Genomic DNA, 19,849 nt, shown 5'->3' on the forward strand with positions numbered 1-19,849 from the left:
CCAAGAATTATAGCAAGCAGTTCAGCTCTTTTAGGAAAAGCCGCATGATACACCAAGTCTAAAGATTTCATGTTAAAAACAGTCAAATTATGTTTTTCAAAAAGTGAAGATTAGTGATGTAAAGCAGAGAAATCCAAGATCTGCACTTAGGAACAGGATTAACTGCTTACTAATTTTTTGAAATGTCTTTTCTCACATTTCCATGCCAGGTTTGCACATGCCTACAACTGAAGCTGTGCTTCCATGTTGACTTCCTGTTCACACAGGAGGTTTTTGCATATTTTTGGTGCACCCACAAGGACAAATAGTCCTCGGATCCAGAGTCACTAAAAATCTGAATTTTTGATTAGGGTAGACATCATCTGGCTGGCTGCCTGTGCGATAAGATCATTTACATCTTGCAGGGAATAATGTTAAACACAGCATAAGTGACTGTACGGCTGAATGTGATATGAATGGATTGTTAAAGACTACCCTTTTTTTCTCATTCTATTTTTTTATGCATTAGCAGCATTTTTCTTAGCAAGATTTTATTTATTTATTTATTTATTTATTTATTTATTTATTTATTTAATCCCATCCTTACCCCTGCCCTTTCATTCACTTGAGCAACAATCAACTGGACTATGCATGACTACAGATGAAGAAGACATCCCTGGAAATGTTCAAGGTTAGGTTGGACGGGGCTTTGAGCAACTTAATCTAGTGAAAGGTGTTCCTGCCCATGGCAGGGGGGTTGGACTAGATGATCTTTAAAGGTCCCTTTCAACCCAAACCATTCCTTGATTCCATGATTCGAAGCAGCCAGTTGTCCTAATCAGCAGCAAAAAGCCAGGTGGGGGTTGCAGGATGCATTTTTATGATTGTCATATGCTGATCTAAAGCCTCCCTACTGCCAAAAGAGACAACTCTGCTCCCCACCCTGCCTTTGGCCACAGTTTCCCACTGCCTGCCTTGTCTTAGCCATGAAGATTTTCTAGCCAAATGGATTGGCAAGCTGAAAATGGCACGAAAACCAAAACAAATTAGTCTGAATCACAGACCAGGTGCATATTCACCAGCATCTACAGAGATGGCATCAGTAAGAGCCGGTAGCTGAGGATGGTGTTGGGTTCACATGTCCCCTTTGCTGGCAGCACGGTTTTGTACAAGACACTTTATTATAGAGTTGTGACTCCTATAGAGAGCAGTGCAATATTATCACTGCTGCTCAGCAAACTCAACCTGGGGGATGTGGCAAGAAGGAAAGATGCAGGGACAGGACCAAGTAGCTGAAGTGAGCAGGACAGAAATGGCTATTTAGGCTAGCAATGAACCTGAAAAAATTCAGTAAAAATATGCCTTTAGAGCATGAGTCCTACTGGGAGGAAGGGGAACAATAAAAATGCTCTCCTAAGCTTAAGAAAGAGAAATCATAGGTTTGTAATGCTCCTGAGAGCTAAGACAAATGCGATATTGCTATAGTGGAAGAAAACAGTGTCATAATAATGCTTATTCAATATTTCTCCAATTTTTGCTCTGGCAGATACTCTGGTACTATGAACCTTTCCTGGTTAGAGAATCAAATATCAAACTTGTAACTCACTCTTTCAAGAGAAGCACTGGGCTTGAGAACGTTGGATTTAACCACCTTCGGTTGTCTTGTGAGAACGTTTAATTCAGAGTAGTTATGCACATGGATTGAAAGCAGTGGGAAACCAAATTATCTCTGCTGTCCCATTTTTTTTTTTCCTAACACAAGTTTTTAAGGCAATTAGCCTCATTACCATAAATATGCTCTTATAGATGTATTTATTTTAACTGCACCTCCTGTTAAAAATGCCATTTTCCCTTATACGTAACCGATATTCAGCTCTCTAAGGTATTCATTGTGAGGAGAAGTATCTGGAAATGGGATCAACATGGCAGAGCTTGATCTCACTGGTGTAAAACCCTTTCCCCTGACTGTCTCCTCTCTTCACCAGACAATTCAGACAGAATCTTGAAGGTTTTTTTTCCCTTTCACCCACTGCTCATGCTTTTAAATTTCACTTGTCCCTGTTTAATTCCCGATGCCACATAAATTCAGACACGTAACTTTTGGACAAAGAAATAAAAATGACATGCCATGGCTCCTCTGCAGTGCCGAGAGACAAGCAGGCAGTTACAGAAACCTGGAATCACTGCACTGAGAAGACCCAAAGAATCTGTTATTGTTTTTACATTATATATTAACCCGGGTTCAAATGCTGAAATATGGTTCACTTTCCATGCACAAAGTACGCCAGTTGTTTCAGGCATAGGAACCAAATTTATGCTGACAGTTGATCACAGTTTGCCTGTCGTTAACAAATAGTACCTACATAATTTTCTTCACAAATTGCAGTAATTACTGACAGCAGCACAAGTTATTTCACCTCCTAATAATGTAAACGAAAAGCATTTTTTCCTGTAGATGTACACACCAAGATCTGTTTTAAAGTAATTATTACTTTTTGATGAGATGTTAATTTTTTTAAGTCGTGGTATTATGTAAAACTGTGCTTTTCCTGCCATTTTTGCCTATCAAGATTCATTCTTGAAACTTACAGACTTTATACAGGAGATAACCATTCTAATTCATGAACAAATGCTATTGTTTGCAATAGCAAAACAAAATAGTATGCTATTTGCTTTTTATAACATTAGGTGATATATCTTTAACTGAGTACAGCGGGGTCACTGCTTTCTGAGTTGGATGGCTCTTCTAGACAAATATTCAATAATTTGTCACCAATAAAATGGAGACAGAAAGAGCAGTCTGTCAGTTTGGGATCTGTTTAACAACCATAAACGTCGGGGAGAGACTCATCAGTTTCTTTTGTTCGTCCTCCGTCTGATGAGGGGAATTTAGCATTATCTTCTTATCCCTGTTGCAAAGCTGAACGGAAATACTTTCTTGAAAAGCTCTCTGCCAATTATGTTGAAGCTTGAAAATACAAAATGAAATCAAAGTTCATCTTGTAGCCTCTTATCTATTTGCAATCAACCCATAAATAATCTGTCATCCATTCAGTTACTTCCTTTTTAAAAAATGCAGAGACATATCAGACACAAATTTACAAGTAATTTTGTTTTTTTATGTAATGCCATTTACAGAGAGAGCCCTGTTGTTAAAAGTTTACAAGTATATAAATGATATAGAGAAAGAAAAGAGATGGTGCTTACTGAGCTGTAGTAGTAAGGTGAAGACAGTCTGAAAATGGATTCATGAGTCATTGCACTTTGCTTTGACTCTTTTTGTTTCCCTGAAACTGTACTTTGGTCCCTTAGTTCAGTTTACTGATGCTTTCTTGCAATTTTCTAAGAAACAAAGTGAAACAAAAATGTTTTATTTACCAGTGAGAAGCACCCTATACTCTCACAGAGTAAAATGAGTAAAATCAGACACTTGTGACTTTATAAGAAAGATGAGGACAGACTTTTTAGCAGGGCCTGTAACAACAGAACATGGGGGAATGGTTTTAAACTAAAAGAGGGTAGATTTAGACTAGATAGAAGGGAGAAATTTTGTACGCTGAGGGTGGTGAAACACTGGCCCAGGTTGCCCAAAGAGGTGGTGGATGCCCCATCCCTGGAAACATTCCAGGTCAGGTTGGACGAGGCTCTGAGCAACCTGCTCTAGTTGAAGATGTCCCTGCCCACGGCAGGGGGGTTGGACTAGATGACCTTTAAAGGTCCCTTCCAACCCAAACCACTCTATAATTCTATGATTCTATGACTTCTCAGAAATTTTGCTAAATATTTGCTAAGGAAATTGTACTCTAGTATACGTAACTAGAAAGATAATGTGAATCCATATTTGAAATCTGCATTCAGAAATACAGTTTTTTTTCAGACTGGTCCAGACCATGAAAGATTTTCTAAGAGCTTGTGCTTAGCAGTGTTGAGACTCAGAGTATAACACTTAAATATGATTGTTTCAGCCTGAGTTATACTACAAATTTTCTCTGAGTAAGAGTTTCCCTAATATTTTTCATCAGGGCTCTTCATGAGATATAGTATAACACAAGACCCCGCTATTAGTCCCTTGAGGAGTTCGGTCTAGCATGGCCTTTCCATCAGCTATTTCAGTTAATAACAATCCCTGAACTTCCCTGCAACGTCAGAGGTAGGGTGTAGGTCTCAGTCTCTGGGAACGATGTACACAGCATTCCTAATGAAAAGTCAAACCCTGGGGGAAAGAATGAATGTACTAACGTGTTGATTTATCCCCAGATCACTTCTGGGCCACCTCTTGGAAATTTTAGTCAGCTGTTTGGATGAAAAGATTCATCCCCAGTGAGACCCACAAATGTAGAACCTAAAGCCTACAAGACCGATTTTAGGTGTAAAGAAACCCAGCTCTGCCTAGAGCTGGACAAAAGTGTTTTATATGAAGTCAAGACTTAGCATTAAAAGCCTTAGTGCAATCCAAAGCAAAGGACTCTTGACCAGCCTCCAAATACTGAAACCTGCTGTGAAAACAGCCTTTGGTGAAGAACCAGCCACCCATCTGACCAAATTTTTCCTAAGGAGCACGATCCTGGCTTGAGCAACAGAAAAGTTGAAAAGGCAGAGAAATCCTAGCTGGATGTGAATAAACAAATGCAGACTGAGACAGCAGTTTATCTGTTCTAGTATTCATTAATATTTTCACATGTGGAGAAGTTTCTTTTCTAAAAATGTTTTATCCCTCCTAGCCACAACTAAAGCAAAAAAGAGGGAAATCAAAAATACTAAATTATTGTTGAGGACAAGCAAAGGAAATGTTTGTGGTTTTTGTCTGGAAGACACCCTCTTTATTTCTGCAGGTGCAGGATTTAAATAGCCCTATGCCTACCATTTGTCTTCATACTGCAGTGAAATGAGAAAATTTTGTTATGATCACTGAATCTTGGGGCTGGAAGAAACTCAATGGATCATTCACTCTATCTTCTCGACCTGAGGCAGAACCAACTATAGTTGCATCATGGCCAACAAATGGCTGTCTGGCGCACCCGGGTATTTCCCATGCTACAGACCTGGTGACCTGCCTGCTAATCCATCATATCACAATCCTCACTTGTCCTAAATCCAGTCCAAATCTTGTTTATTATAATTTGTCTATTAAATTTTGTTCCACACCCTCCCTAGGGGGCACACAGAGCGAACTCAACTCTTCAAAGATGTGCTGCAAGGCAAGAAGATTGTTATCAGGGACCTGTAAGCCCCCTCTAAGTCTTTGGTATTTCAGATAAATGACTTCAGATCACTCATTCTTTTCTTGCAGGATAGGCTTTCTAAATCTCTGATCATTTTTACTGCTTTCCCCTGGAGTCCCTCCAACTGGCCTATATCCTTCCTGAAGTGGAAAGCTCAAGGCTTTACCTGTGAAGGATGAAAGGTTTGCTCATATGTCTTATAAACCATACCTCAATTTATAAATCCCAATATAGTATTTGAATGTTTCATCACAGCATGATGTGTAAAAGACAAGATGCTACAGCTAGCAAAGTTCTAGATACTCTTCTACGGGATTGTTTTCCCGACAGTTTTCTGTTAAGCACGATTTAGTAAATTATTTGATTATTTGTGCTGAAAGCACCTTGCAGTTGTCCCTGCTGAATTACACCTTTGTTTTTTTCAGCCCACTTTCAGTGTTAAACCCTGCCAGCACATAGTGTCATCTGAGAAAAATGTGAAAAAGAGTTGCAAAAGAGGAGTATGGCATCCTTTGATAATCATTACTCTTCAAACTGTTTCTAGGTGCTTTTAAAGAGATTTCCTACTTGTTCCAGTATTCTTCTGGGGTTCTGAAAGCAAACTGCTGACTTTATAGTCCCTTGGCTCCTCTTGTTCACTTCAATGAAGATGAGCTTTCTGCTTACCCTTTCCAGTTTTTCACTTTACCTTCTCCACACAGGTGTTCAAAACCAACCATTGTCAGCACTCAGATTTCACCAGCTAAGTTTCGGTAGTCTGGGATCAAGACCATTAGGACTTCCAAGGGTAAAAATATCTAACTTCTTTAAGTGCTGGCAGGCCTGTTCCTTCTTCATTTGAGGCTGAGGTCTTGTCCCTCTGTTGCTGGTTTTAATCATGATAGTAACCTTATCACAGATGACCTTTCTGTGAAAACTGATGCCAGCAAAAAGGTAGGCACTTTTTATATCTTGCCTCGAAAGCACCTATTATCTCAACATCTCTCTGTGACTACAAAGTACATCTCTAAACTGCAATTATTTTCACTGCATTGCAGAGGGGATGTGATTTGCTATAACAGAATTTAAAAGTATTATTTAAAAATAATTTTCAGAAATTTTGGCTATGACATTTGATAATAATTAGAATTGAGAAATGATACACATCCGACCTACAGACTATGGGTAAGATTTACCCCTGGCCTACCATTTACACTTAGTTCATTTTTCAATTACAGTATATAAAATGTAAATGTGCCGACACTAAACAACTTTACTAAATTATTTGCTGTAATTTTATGTTTCCTTATTTCAGATCTCTCTGTTGGAGTGGCTAGGATGTCTTTCTATTAATTTCATAAGACATCCTACACATTGTCTTGCATAAGAAACAAAACAAACAAAAAACCAGGAAAAAAAAGTCTATTATGTCCTTATTTGCAAATATCACTTTCCAGAATAAAAACGTCAAGCATGCCTTGAGGGTATTGTTCTTTTAGCTTATGCAACATATCTTTTATCATATCCTAAAGACTTTTTTGTGTCATTATACCCTTTTTTACATTTCATTCAGCTCTAAGATCTTGCTTTGCAACTGTTACTTCCTATCAAAGATAATGATTGGACAAAATTCTTTCTAAAGAATCCAAGAGCAGGCTTCTTATTTGTTCGTATAAATCACTACTCAAAATTCAGAAGCAGCATCCCGGGTAATGAACAGAGAGCTTTGTGCTCTTGGAATACTTAGGATATACTAGCTAGCATTTCTGATTTCACAGGAGATTCCCTCCACAGATATAATTAACTTTTTTAAGCTTTCAGAGTTGCATTTTTCTCAGAAATGAGACACTAAAGACATAGGCATTAAGCTGTCTCCTTGCCTTTCTCATATGAAATCAGCCAAAATGTACCCTGGAAGAGGTCACAGGAATTTTTTTCATCTACTGAATGCTTCATGTTGAGAAAAACATATCACCTTACCATTGTCCCAAGTGGCAGAATTTCTGAATGAAAAAAACTTAAATGAGTCTCTGCAAGCAAAGAAAAAGAAGTGATAGTGTCTCACAAATCACATGGCTTTACTGCTCACTCGAAAGAAGAGTTGAAGAGCTGTGTGTCAGTGAGCACAAGTCTTTGGCAAAGCAGGACTATACTTTGCTTCTGCAAGAAGCTTGATGTCACTGCGTCCACAATATAGGAACCTCTGCCAGATGTCCAAATCAGCTGCCCTCTGTACATGTCACTGATGCGACACATGCAGTACCAGAATGTTTGTGCACTGGAGTCCCAGAGCCTGGTCTTCTTAGTCTCATATCTTAAGACGGCACAGTTGGAAAGTATGGTCATCTGCACAATTTGTTTCACGGCAAATGGAAAAGGATCTTCTTCCACCTAAACTCCAAAAGAAAGGCTGCCATTTCTAGGAATGCTAATATAATGTTGAAAGAAACAAAACAAAACCCTCCTAACTGACGAAGAAAAAGCAGTTTTTCAAAGCTGTTGGACAAATGGTCTAAAGAAACAAATAGTAAGTCAAAGCTAAAATACTATAGGGAAATATCTTTTTGCCAAGTGTTGAGATCTGGTTACCACTTTTAGCTGTCACCAAAAAAGAACACAAGTTGCATTCTTTCTTCTGTTTTCATTAAGGATAACTACAATTTTAGCTAGAATTTGGAATGCTGAAAGCAAAATGAAAATGACAGACCTGCGAAAGGACCAGGAGATAGTATTGGAAATAGTGAGATGAAAGACTATTTGCAATTAATCACTTTGGTGTCTGACTTCTGACTAAGCCGGCTATTTCCTTCAGATGTTCAGAGATGCTTTAATGTAACTCTTTCCTTTTTTTCAACTAGTGGAAACAAAAGAATAATATTGACAATCTAGAATATTTTTTTAATAGGCTGCAGGCTGATATTTATTTACCATATCATTTGAATCTTTAAAGCTTCACTCAGCTGTGTCACTCCACCACGATCAGAATCTCTAATGCCTTTCTCAAAAGACTTAAAATGTTTGCCCGTGTTTAAGATTATAGAAAAAAATGAGACAAGAACACAAGAAAAATGAATAGCTACAGCTCCCCAAGCTATAAAAAATTAATTAAATACAATTTATTCTTTTAAAGGTGTTTTTCACGGCACTGCAATATTTTGCTGATGCGTGTTGTCTTCCAGACAGCAGCTTTCTTGAGAAAGATCTGGACATCTAAAGAACTATCAAGAAGACAGAACTTGTTATGTAGATAATTAACTGAACAATAAAGGATGAAATCACTGCTCTGTAATTTCACCTGGTTAATTTGCACACTTGGCTTTATATTCAAAAAAGGATGAAGCTCTGCAAAGAAGCAAATATAAGGATTTTCAGACTACCCAGTTGCAAGTGACAGATGTTGTGTCAATGAACGTATTCCACATAGGACGCTAAAACCTTAATATATCTTCTGTTGCATCAGGATATCACATCAGGCTCACAGCAATTGCTGTCATATAGTTGTTTATTTATTAATGTGGTGAAAGATCAAGCATAATCGTTCTCTAAAACTTACCTGAGGAATTTAAAACAAGGAACATATAGGTAGGGAAAAAAGGCCAAGAAAAGTGCCACTCTAGAAAATTCTCACTCCTCCACTAAGAAAACAGAGAAAAGATGTTGGCCTCCTGTCTACAGAAGGAGTTATTTCCACACTTAGCCCAGTAGTTTAACAAATGATGCCATTCTCCTTCCTCATCTTTTGATTTATTGTGTACCTGGAAATACTGATGAGACAATTAACACTCTGCTACACTATCTGCTGCATCTCCTCCCCCTCTTATGTTGGCCTGATGAAAACAGCAATGGCAAACATAATGAAAGGGACCTTCTGTAATTCCCCTTTTAACTCTTACACAGCGCTCTAGAATGGGGAGGGAAACAATGAAACTATTCCCTGACCAAGAAATTTATAATCTAAAGGAAAAAAAGGAGTACAAAGGCATGCTCTAATGACAAAATTATGGGACTTACTGTAATTACATTACACTTGGTCAGGAGAAAAATTTAGACTTGGAAGAGAAGTTGGCCAAGATTCATTGGGAATTTGTGTAACAGTTGTTGTAGACAAAAAAAAAAAGGCACTTAGTGATGGAGACAAGTCCTTGGGATTTTTAAAAATGACACAGAGAAAAAGGCAGCAGTGTCAAATAGCATCCCAAAGCATAGACGTCACAGTTTTCCATACAAGCCCGAGACAAAAGATCTTCCAAGAAACTTTTCAGCAGTGTGCCGGACATCATTATGTAGCTGGGAAATCCATTTAGTAAGCAACTTCCTTTGAAGCATTTCCACAAGGACAGGATAAATCAAACAGAATTTTTTAAATGGTCGCTTTATTCTCACCCAGAAGCAAGCCATATGAGCCAAACCTGGAGATGCATCCATTACTTATCCTACAGCCGAGCACAGAAATTAGAAGACCTTTCTCTCTGTATGGGTAGAAGAAGTGGACAAAGAAAAGAACATGCAACATCTCCCTCCCCTCAAATTTCCAGTGAGAGATTACAGAGTTAAACCAGCCAAGGAGACAAGAACAGTATCAGGGGGAATCTAGTAAGTCATGCTAACTGCTCTTGTTTCTCAGCAAAAGCCACAGAAGTAACTTTGACCACAGCAAAAGGATAGACATCTTATGACAGAGAATGATAAAAACCAAGGTCACACTGGTACACCATAGCACTTGCTGTCTCTAGTCAGAGCTGATTAAACTATTTAGGCAACTGGATAATAATACAAAATTCCTACCTAATTCAGAAAGGACAAGCATGGAAGATTTTGTCAATTGAAATGTCAATGGTCTACTTAGCTCCAAAGATGGTTGAATTTGGTCTGACATGACAACAATTTCATACCGCCAACTTCTGCCATTTAACTGCCATTGTAACAAAAAGATGACAGATTTACTTTCTTTCTCCACTGAAGACAAAAAGAAGCTAGCCAAAGCTTATTTTTCTTGAAACAAAATCTCAAGCTTTTTGGCATCCCAGCCTACCTGCACCTCGTTCTTTCCCTGTGCTGCTGCTTTTGCTCTATTGCAGCCACAGTTCATTAAGATGAATCGTGTTCTGCTGAAGCTGCCTCATCAGTAAGTATTGCTGAAGCAATTTAGTAATGATCTTAACGTGCAGCGCTGGATTTTTATAGCCATCTCAATTGGCTATTAAAATACAGCACTGCATTTTGAAATTGCTACTGCACCACTTCAGAAATAGTTAGCATGATGGAATTGCAGAAAGTACTGTTCATTTCAGTAGAAAACTCACGCTTTGTGAATGATTTCTGGAAACTGATACTTAAAATCTACTATGAGATTAGATGTTTGTTTTGCGTATTAACCCAGGATTCTCAGAACTGCTTGGAGAGTTCTTAAGAACTGAATGGTTTCGAGGGAAAAACAAAACAAACCAAACAAAATACATGTATATAAAATTGCTGCGCAGTCTTCCAAGTCATTTTGTTTATTCCTTTACTGCTAATGGAAAATGACAGTGAAACACAAAAGAGGGAAGTCAGAATTACCATGAAAATATAAGACTTCAAATAAGTGATATCCTGCAGCTCACAGGATAGCTCTAGTTTTAGGTGAGACAACAAACCAGGTGCACAGCTTTTGAATTCCATTTGAAATGATCCTTGTTGATCCAGAAAATTACTTTATTGATTGACTACTTAGCTCCAAAGATGGTTGAATTTGGTCTGATGTGACAACAATTTGATACCACCATGTCCTGCTGTTTAACTGCAATGGTAACAAAAAACATGACAGATTTACTTTCTTTCTCCACTGAAGACAAAAAGATGGTAGCCAAAGCCTGAAATACTAGAACTGAAGTGCCACTCTAGTAACAATAACTATTATTATGTGAGATTACAATAAATAAGCACTACTTTTCTTCAGGAATGGAAGGAACCACTCTACAGAATGAATAGTTTTTAAGAAATATTTCATATGTGGTAATTTATACAAATGAGATGGCAATTCTGTAGTGACCAAAAGCAGGTAATACATTTAATATTTTATTTCTACCATAAAGCAGAATATGATAATAGCAGCTGTATGCAGATATCATCACTTAAAGAACGAGATCCTCCGTCTGTGAAATATGAAGGTGCAGATATAAGCTACCACTTTTTCTCCATCAGACATTGGCAACACTAATATGTTGAAATATTTTTGAAAAACAGCAAAGGCTTTTAAAGCACTATCACAAAGCTTTCTAATTTTATGAGTTACAAGAGAATACAATTTTCATGTGATAAACTATGCAGATACTCACATATTCTTACATTAGACAATCCTAGCCTGCAGGGAAGTCATGCCTTTTAGTGATGTTAACTTATAGATGATAGTTTTGAATTACTATCTTAAAACTGGAAAATTAGGTATTAGTGCTTGACAGAGCACTTTCTGCTAATTGGATGAAATGCGAGTCCCTTCAAGCAAAGCCATTTCACAGAAAATGGTATTTTAGTTTCAGTTGTGGTGGTTTTCTATTTATACCTGTAGTTACAGGTATAGACTATATATATATATATAACTGTGTTACAGTAATATGAAGTGAAGCACTTAAATTAGAGTTGACAACCTAAATAGTTTGTTAAATCTAGGTTTGGGAAAGTTTTTCTGCTTCCTCATTTTTCTACAGCTCTCTTTTTTAAGCTGCCCCATTTTGCTCTGTTTTGGATCAAGATTCACAAAAAAGCTTACAGTACAGAAGGAGGAGAACACTGAAAAACAGAAGTAAATTCACAGCTGATGAGATCATGAGACTGAAATTCTTAAAAGACCATATGAAAAGGTTCAGGGTTCTGTTCAAACTGTGAAAAAACAATTTTGTTCAAAACACTTTGGAACTATAAAAACATTTCTTAGCATGATATAAAAAATGTTTTGAAGGTTTCAAGTGATCATAAATTAAGAAAACATCTGCCTAACTTGGCAAAAACCCTCTCTCCCCAAATGCTAAAGTTTGCTATGCAGTATTTAGTGTCTCTTAAGTTAGAGAATAAAGGCCAGTATAGTAGTAGAAGTGATAGCTATATTAATAAAAAAATATGTATCATCATGAGTCTGACGCAAGCACTTGCAATCAGTTATCAAACAGCAAGATCTGAAAGCTCTCAGTGTTCTCTGAAATTGGGAAAGAAATAATTGGGGTTCTTTGTTCGCAAAAACTCTCTCTTTCATTTTAAGTGCTGTAGCTATTACCTGAGATAAAAAGGTAACCTTTGGCTTTGCTGTAGTAGATAAAAATGATAAGATTTCTCCTTTCCTTACTGGGAGCAGCACTTGTAAAAATTAAAAACCCCCTCTATTCTGCTGTTCTGAATTGAACACTTTTTTTAGTAGACAATTTAAAATACACATAATTCTACCGTACTTTTTCGACTATTTCAGTTGTCACTGCAAGCTGGGATGCTATCTATGCAACAGAACACAAGATTTTTCCAATAAAGCCATCAATCCAAACTAAGGTATGTCAACTTATATGAAACAGAAGTATGAACTTCTACGAAACTATAGACAGTAATGGAGTAGAGAACATTTCAGTAACAAATCAAGGTAAATCTACAGTGAAATCATACCTTATATTGATGGTGAAAATCTCTGCGTCTTCTCAAGAAACTTCCATAACTAATCATTGGGTTAAAAAATATACTACTTAAAACATACTGATTCTTTTCTTAGTATAGTAAGAAAGCTTCATTACTACCCAGTGACTTTATTCAGTGTCATCAAGAATAAAACAAATAGTTATGTGAAAAGGAAATCTACCACGTGCTGCATAGTCGCTTCAGGCCAGCACAGAAAACAATGAAATGGAAACTCTGGAACTGGTTATGCCCAATGACTTCATCTAACATTTAGATGGATATACATAATTCAAAAAAAAAAATGCGTATTACACCCTTTGTATTCATCCCATCTTATTTTTGAGTATTTATTGAGATGCCCAGTTTAGGGGCTTAGTCTTTGCTGATTAAGAAGAAAATTAAGGAGGATAGCTATCCAGAGAGAGATACAGAATTGGGCTGAACAGTGCTTAACAGATGCATTAATTTCTAGTTTAGAGCCCCAAAACATAATAACACCCCAAATGGATTAAAGGAAAAGTCCTGATATGGCCCTAATTCTGAGAGCAGAAGAGTAGAGGAATAAGTGCCCCCAAATATTTTTTGTTAAGTGCCCGAAACTGCGTGGGGTGAACCTGATCAGAATGTATCACTGGCTGAATTCACCAGGAATGAGAAAAAAGCATGCTTACAGACAACAGAAAAGAGACATAGCTGCCGATCTGTCCAGAGCTCTTCTGTCTAAAATACAGTGAACAAAAGGGCAGCTCTAGCCATCACTGCAAGATTCAGACGCAGTTCAAACATTGTAATGATAGTTACTGTCATGAAGGGTGTGGGAAATTAATCCTGTTTCTTTATGACTTTGTGCTCATGCCACCAGAATATCCAGATGGCAGAATCAGCTGTCCTTTATATTGTTCCTTTCTTGGGTGTTTTTAAGTCTGCCATTTCTCCTCTCAAGTTTCCTGGTACTCAGCTGTTCTGCTTCACATACCCTAAACTTCATTCCTCCAGCTGTGTTGTCTTTTAAGATGTCACTTTTCCTATAGAATTGAGGTCAGAAGTTTACTATGTGATCCAACACTGCTGTATTTGCTGGAATCATTATTTTCTGCATTATATTTTTCTTCTGGTATATAATATCAGAGCTTAAATTATCAGTTAGGTATTGGTAGGTAAAATATTATACAACCTCTGTGTTTAACTAAGTTTCTAAATGTCAGAAATTTTCTACAATAGTAGAAATCCATTTTTTCTAGCTGACTCTAAAAAATGAAATTTAAAAAAAAGAAGTTTAGTTTCTATAACTAATTTTACATCAAGCATACTACTCAATACTTCTGGTTTTAGTAAAAAGTAGATTTTCAGTGTGACAGGACAGCATGAAAATTCCAGAGGCCAGTGGAATTCCTTTGGTTTAAAATCCTCCAGTCAAATGCAATTGAATGGGTTTGAGCATTGTAATCTCTGAGTAGTGACTGAAGTTCGTAATTCACTGCTCATACACAGTTCTTTCCAGCAGGGTCTTATAGGAAGGTAATACAGAAGTCATATTACAAGCCAAATACCACCATTAAATTGCTTTGTTTTGAATGTCTGCATGTTTGTTCCCCAGGAACAGATACTGCAGTGTACGCAATCCATTCTCATCACTGTTAGTCTTCTCATGTTTCAATAGAGAGCAAGAAAAGCATATTACTTAAGGACAGGATTTTCAGTAGTGTCTAAATCATACTGATTTTCAATAAGAAAGCTCCCTTGTATATCCTTCCTCTGTTACAGCCCTCAGCCACTGCAAAGACACTGGCTGCTAAAACCTGCAGTGTCCTGAGAGTGACTGAAAGAAAACACCTACTGTTTACTACTAAATGCTGTGCAAAGCCACACAATCACTAAAATGGTATGTCTGACTGAAGAGACGTACAAAAGACAATCTCCCGAGCACCTGAAAGAGAGGAAGATCCTGCAATGATCACAGTTAGCAATTACCTTCAAGACTATAGACATCAGCCAATATTACCAATCAGGTGTGGCAAACTGATTTAAATACCTACACAGCTGCAGTTCTGTTTGAAACCTTGATTTTTCTATCACACAACTCATTTGTGCCTTCGTTTACCTTTTTTCCCAAAAGTCAAGTTAAAGGGTTACATGGCCTTTTAGCACATATGATGCTAAGACAGCTTTTTTGTAAAGCAGCAGGAAGAATTGCACGGGATCTGCATTCAAAAGGGACCACTTGGCAGCACACTAGCATGACCTTTCCCCTGCCACATGCCCAAAGCCATTGCTACACAATGCATATTTCACTTATGTTCAAAATAGATTTTCAAAATTAACCTATGTCTTTTATATGGTGGTTGTTAGCTAGAAAAATTAACATCTAACCTTTACGGACTCATAGCTTGTAAAAGCCCTCATCCTGAATACATCAGATAAAATTAAAAGAATATTTATATAAAAAGCCTTGCAAATTTCCTTCTTTATCACCTTCAAGTGCTGAAAGATACGATCTACTACACATACACAGACAAGCTAGTGATCTCTCAGGTTACATGGTATTACGGAAGCCAAGACTTGCTTTCATGAGGTAAATTCTCAACACTGTGAGGAATGAACTCAGTATATACTGCGTTATATACTGACAGAGACAGACAGGAAAAGAAGCAACTGAAAAGGTATTTGCTACTCCAAGTTTAGTATGGAATAGCTTTCTTGTCTAAAAACCAGATTCATTTTCTTTATTCACTTTGTGAGTAGGAAGGAAGGAATGGTGTGGGAACTACCACGCTGATTTTCAGGTCCTGCTCTGGACACCAAAACGTCCCATTTTCACTCTGAGAAGTAAGAAACATTGTGTATATAAATATTAAGTTGTTCTTACACCTTATTGTAATGATGTGAAAGAGCAGTTCACAGATAAATCACCTGAAATATGAGTAGATAAATATCACGAGTGACTAGCACTGAAGCCTACAGTCAAGATTCACAAGTTTTATTCTCAAATTCTGCCATGAGTTTGATGCCTCTCAACAGTTTATTTTTCATAGAAGATTTTGAAAAATTCAAAGGAAAACTGCTACAGATATTTTAATTAGTATCAATAAGATTTCCAACCAGTCTATAACCTATTTTCTTCATTCTGCTTTTTTCATCTGTGGAATATAGAAAGCATACAAGGTATGCTTCCTTACTGCCTAAATTATAAAGATGAAAAACCTGGCTTTTGAAAGAACTAGCCCATCAACATTTTTAATCCAAGTTTCCAGTTAATTTATTTCTATAATATTGAAGAGAAAATTTAAAAAATATATTCAGCTTAACAATAAAATTCACTATTTATAGCACATATCTGTAGTAAACTTCATTATAAGAAAATAGCTACAAAATTGATGTTTGTAGCACTAAGCAGCAAAGCTTCTTTAGCTTGTCATAAAAGGCACCTTTTTGGTATCCACTCTCTTTTATGAAAATAAATGTAAAAATAAATAGTTTCAGGCATACAATCAAAACAAACACGATGCAAGAACGTTATTAGATAATGATTGCCTCTCTTGTCCATTTCCACCATGCAGCACAAATTTGGTCGCAGCAAATAATTTTTACTGTTTCATCACAACCTGAAAGGTTATGTTGATTTTTGTTTCTTTAGCCTTAGGTTACTCAAAATGACTATCATATCACACACTTAGTTTAATTCCAAAGCTTTAAAAACACTGCTGCCTGCACTACTATTCTAGTTCATACACATGCAAAATCTCATTAGAGGTGCTTTTCTATTAGAAAGTCAATTTAGCATTGTAATTGACCACAAGAATCCAGACTTTTGGGGGGTTACCTTCAGATGCATGTTTAAATGTATCTTACTGTTCGCCAAGGGTAGAGGATGATGAATATACTGCTGTGTCAAATAACCATGATATACACAGAAGAGGTATTTAATATTGAAACCAGTGCACTATCTTTGCTTAGTATGAATGGATAATCTCAACAATGCCAAGTGCATTAGAAACAAATATACTCCGTTACTGGTATAAAAAACTATGTAGAAGCATACTGTAATATTCACATGAGATGAGGTGCAAGGGAAATCACTGGAAAAGCTACAGGTTATTCACTGCAGATGAAACAGGTAGAATAATCTCATGTGCATGGCATGTATTAAAAGACACGCAAATTTCTTAATTTCATGTATATACCATTAATTAAAGACTTGCTTATGAAATAATTATTATGGATCCAAAAATCTACTGCTGTACATTCTATTCTCATGTACTGTGAAAATATCCATTTTCTTTGCCCAGAAATTAGCTATGAAGAAAAATAGAGTAGCCAGAGGGAAATTTCAGGCAGAAAAAACAATAAAATGAAATTTGTTAAAAATAACACTTCTGAAAATAATATTTTTTTTGAAAAAGGAAAGGTGAAAATATAATATTCACAATTTGTACTAGTGCTTCTAGAAAGGAATTTGTTTTTTTTTTCTGTAACCAGAAGGTTCTGCTGGAAGTGGTAAAGCTGATTTAGACTTTAGTGGAGGTTGCATGCTAGACTTCCATGTAATTTTGTTGAAGGATAAAATAAAATTCTTCTACATATCTGGGTAAGTTAGTATTCTTGTCTTCTTGTTCTAAAGATAACTGTGGAAGAAACCATTAACATGAAAGTAGAAAGGATAAGTTGGATAATCATAAAGCCTTCCGAAAAAAGGGAGAATTCAGAAACTCTGTATTCAACAGCACCAACAGATGTGCTGCCAATGGAAAGCACAATGTCCCTGCATCTTGCATTTCTTCAGGAGGTAACAAGCCATCTCTACAGTAAACATCAAGTGAAACAAATCACAACTCCTTGAATTCCTTTATCTTTCAGGAAGAGACATGCAACCATGAATTCAAGTTCCACCAGCCTAAATTAACTGCATTTCAGTATTTGACAGGTCAACCAGTCAACAAATCAACAAATTCAGATGCCATTTGAGCTACAAGAGAGGTTATGCGTCAAATTTAAAATGTGTTTTCATTTTTGTATTTACCTTTAGGTCCTTTGAACAACTTGATCTCTACCACGGTCTCCAGAATAGGTCTCCTTCGACGAACGTACAACCGTACTATGGAGCCAGCCTCTTTTAGGGCCTCCACGGCTTTGCTGTGTGAGACTTCTGACACGTCGACCTCATTCACTCGCAAGATGCAATCGTTGACCCTACAAGAAAAACAAAGAACCATAGGTACTAAATGCTTCAGCTGTTATTTTGGACCAAACAGAGTTTTGTCAGTAGTGCTGTAAAATGAAGAACACTTCATTGGGAAGTCTGCCAGATGACAGACTTAGTGCAATATGCCTCATCAGCAATGAGACGGAAACAGAACACTTAGTCCCTCCAAAAGACATACCTGATTCAAACTAAAGTCTGCCTAATCACCTACACCTACCATCCTCCTTCATAAATTGGGGCTGGATCCACAGAGTGATAGAAATGAGTAATAAACAACTTGTCTTTACAGACTTCATTAAAGTACCTTTTACTAAACAATATAATCGAGTTACAACATTCATGCTGCATGCTATCACTACTACAGTTCCTCTTAAGGAAATCAGTTCGTTTAATTTAATACAGAGAGACCAGTAATCATTCCAATACCTCCTTAAATCTTTCATATTTATTCATCAGAGCCAAAGAATTCTAAGTTATCAAAGTAAAAATGCTGTCCTACAAAAAGCATACAATTTAAGAGAGAATGTTTTATGCTAAATAATTTGAGTAAATTTCATTGCTTATGTTTTCACCACTGACTGTAGATCTACTGTGTGGTAATAGCATCTATTTTTCATAGAATATTAATAAAATTCCCTCATATTCTTACTTTGGGTGTTTACTACATTATCTGAGGATGAACTAATATATTCACTGTCAAAATGTCCTGGTTTGATGGAGTAGTATTCTCCTGATCTGACAGATTTGTCCAAGTTGGAAAGGAAATCTACACCTTGAGAGCACTAAAACCCATCTCCAAAGCAGCAGGCTAATAACTGGGCCATCCTTTCTTTGCAAATGAAGGCAAGTGAGAAGAGCAAATTCCAAAGAACTAGATGAATTGAGACTCCATTGTTCTTACGTGAAGTACATTTATTATGAGATGCCTCTAAGTATTTTGGTTACAGAAGAAAAAGGCATGTGTAAATGAATGTGTTCTTCTGCACGTCTGAAAGGACAATCAGTGAAGAAAATATGGGTTGCTAAAAATATTCCCATTTCCGCTATGTTTCTATACAGAAAGATCAAGCATCGAATGTTACTCTTTACAGCAAGAGAACACTTGAGCTGGGTATTGCTCAGGAGTCTTAGCACATGAAGGGAGAATGAAGCTTCACCAAAACTGTATCCGAACTCTGAGAATTTAGGATGGATTTTTGTTATGTTCTTGTGCTGCTGTTTTTTTAAAAAACAAAACAAAGTAAAACAACAAAAAGACCACAACTATTTGAAACCAAACACTTTCTGTGTTATCAGCCTTTTGGAAAAACATTTCCAGGGGAAAATGTTGATAGCAGCCTTTATCTGACAACTGGTCGAACTTGGAAAGGTCACAAAATTGGTACTTCCCTTCTGACAAAAAGTACCGTACTGCAAAGTTTCCAGTTCTCATTCAATGGTTGGGCTTGCTGCTTTCCTTCAATGCCAGAAGTATTAATTTTCCAAATGTTTAATTGTGTGGTTTGGCTGTTAAATTAACAAGTGCTCTAATACAAGTTGCTTTTTTCTTTTAAATAAATCATGAATATATCCTGCTAGTGCTTCCCACTCAGAAAGACAGTGATTATGTCTAAGCTGCTAGTCTTTCTGTTAATATCACTATATAGAACCATAGAATCATAGAATAGTCTGGGTTGGAAGGGACCTCTAAAGGTCATCTAGTCCAAACCCCCTGCCATGGGCAGGGACATCTTCAACTAGAGCAGGTTGCTCAGAGCCCCCTCCAACCTGACCTGGAATGTTTCCAGGGATGGGGCATCCACCACCTCTCTGGGCAACCTGGGCCAGTGTTTCA

At 37.0% G+C, this 19,849-nt stretch overlaps 1 protein-coding gene across 2 annotated transcripts in view; it reads right to left on the reverse strand.

Moving 5' to 3' along the window:
* DLG2 (discs, large homolog 2 (Drosophila)) overlaps nt 1–19,849 on the reverse strand; it is a 671,422-nt gene that overhangs the window by 310,622 nt on the left and 340,951 nt on the right. For both annotated transcript variants that reach the window (XM_009323461.1, XM_009323460.1), the window contains one exon: nt 17,833–18,002. In XM_009323461.1, coding sequence (XP_009321736.1) covers nt 17,833–18,002 — 170 coding nt within the window. The remainder of the gene's footprint in view (nt 1–17,832; nt 18,003–19,849) is intronic.

This window comes from Pygoscelis adeliae, unplaced genomic scaffold (assembly GCF_000699105.1).
Source record: "Pygoscelis adeliae isolate BGI_AS28 unplaced genomic scaffold, ASM69910v1 Scaffold84, whole genome shotgun sequence".
Classification (NCBI taxonomy): domain Eukaryota; kingdom Metazoa; phylum Chordata; class Aves; order Sphenisciformes; family Spheniscidae; genus Pygoscelis; species Pygoscelis adeliae.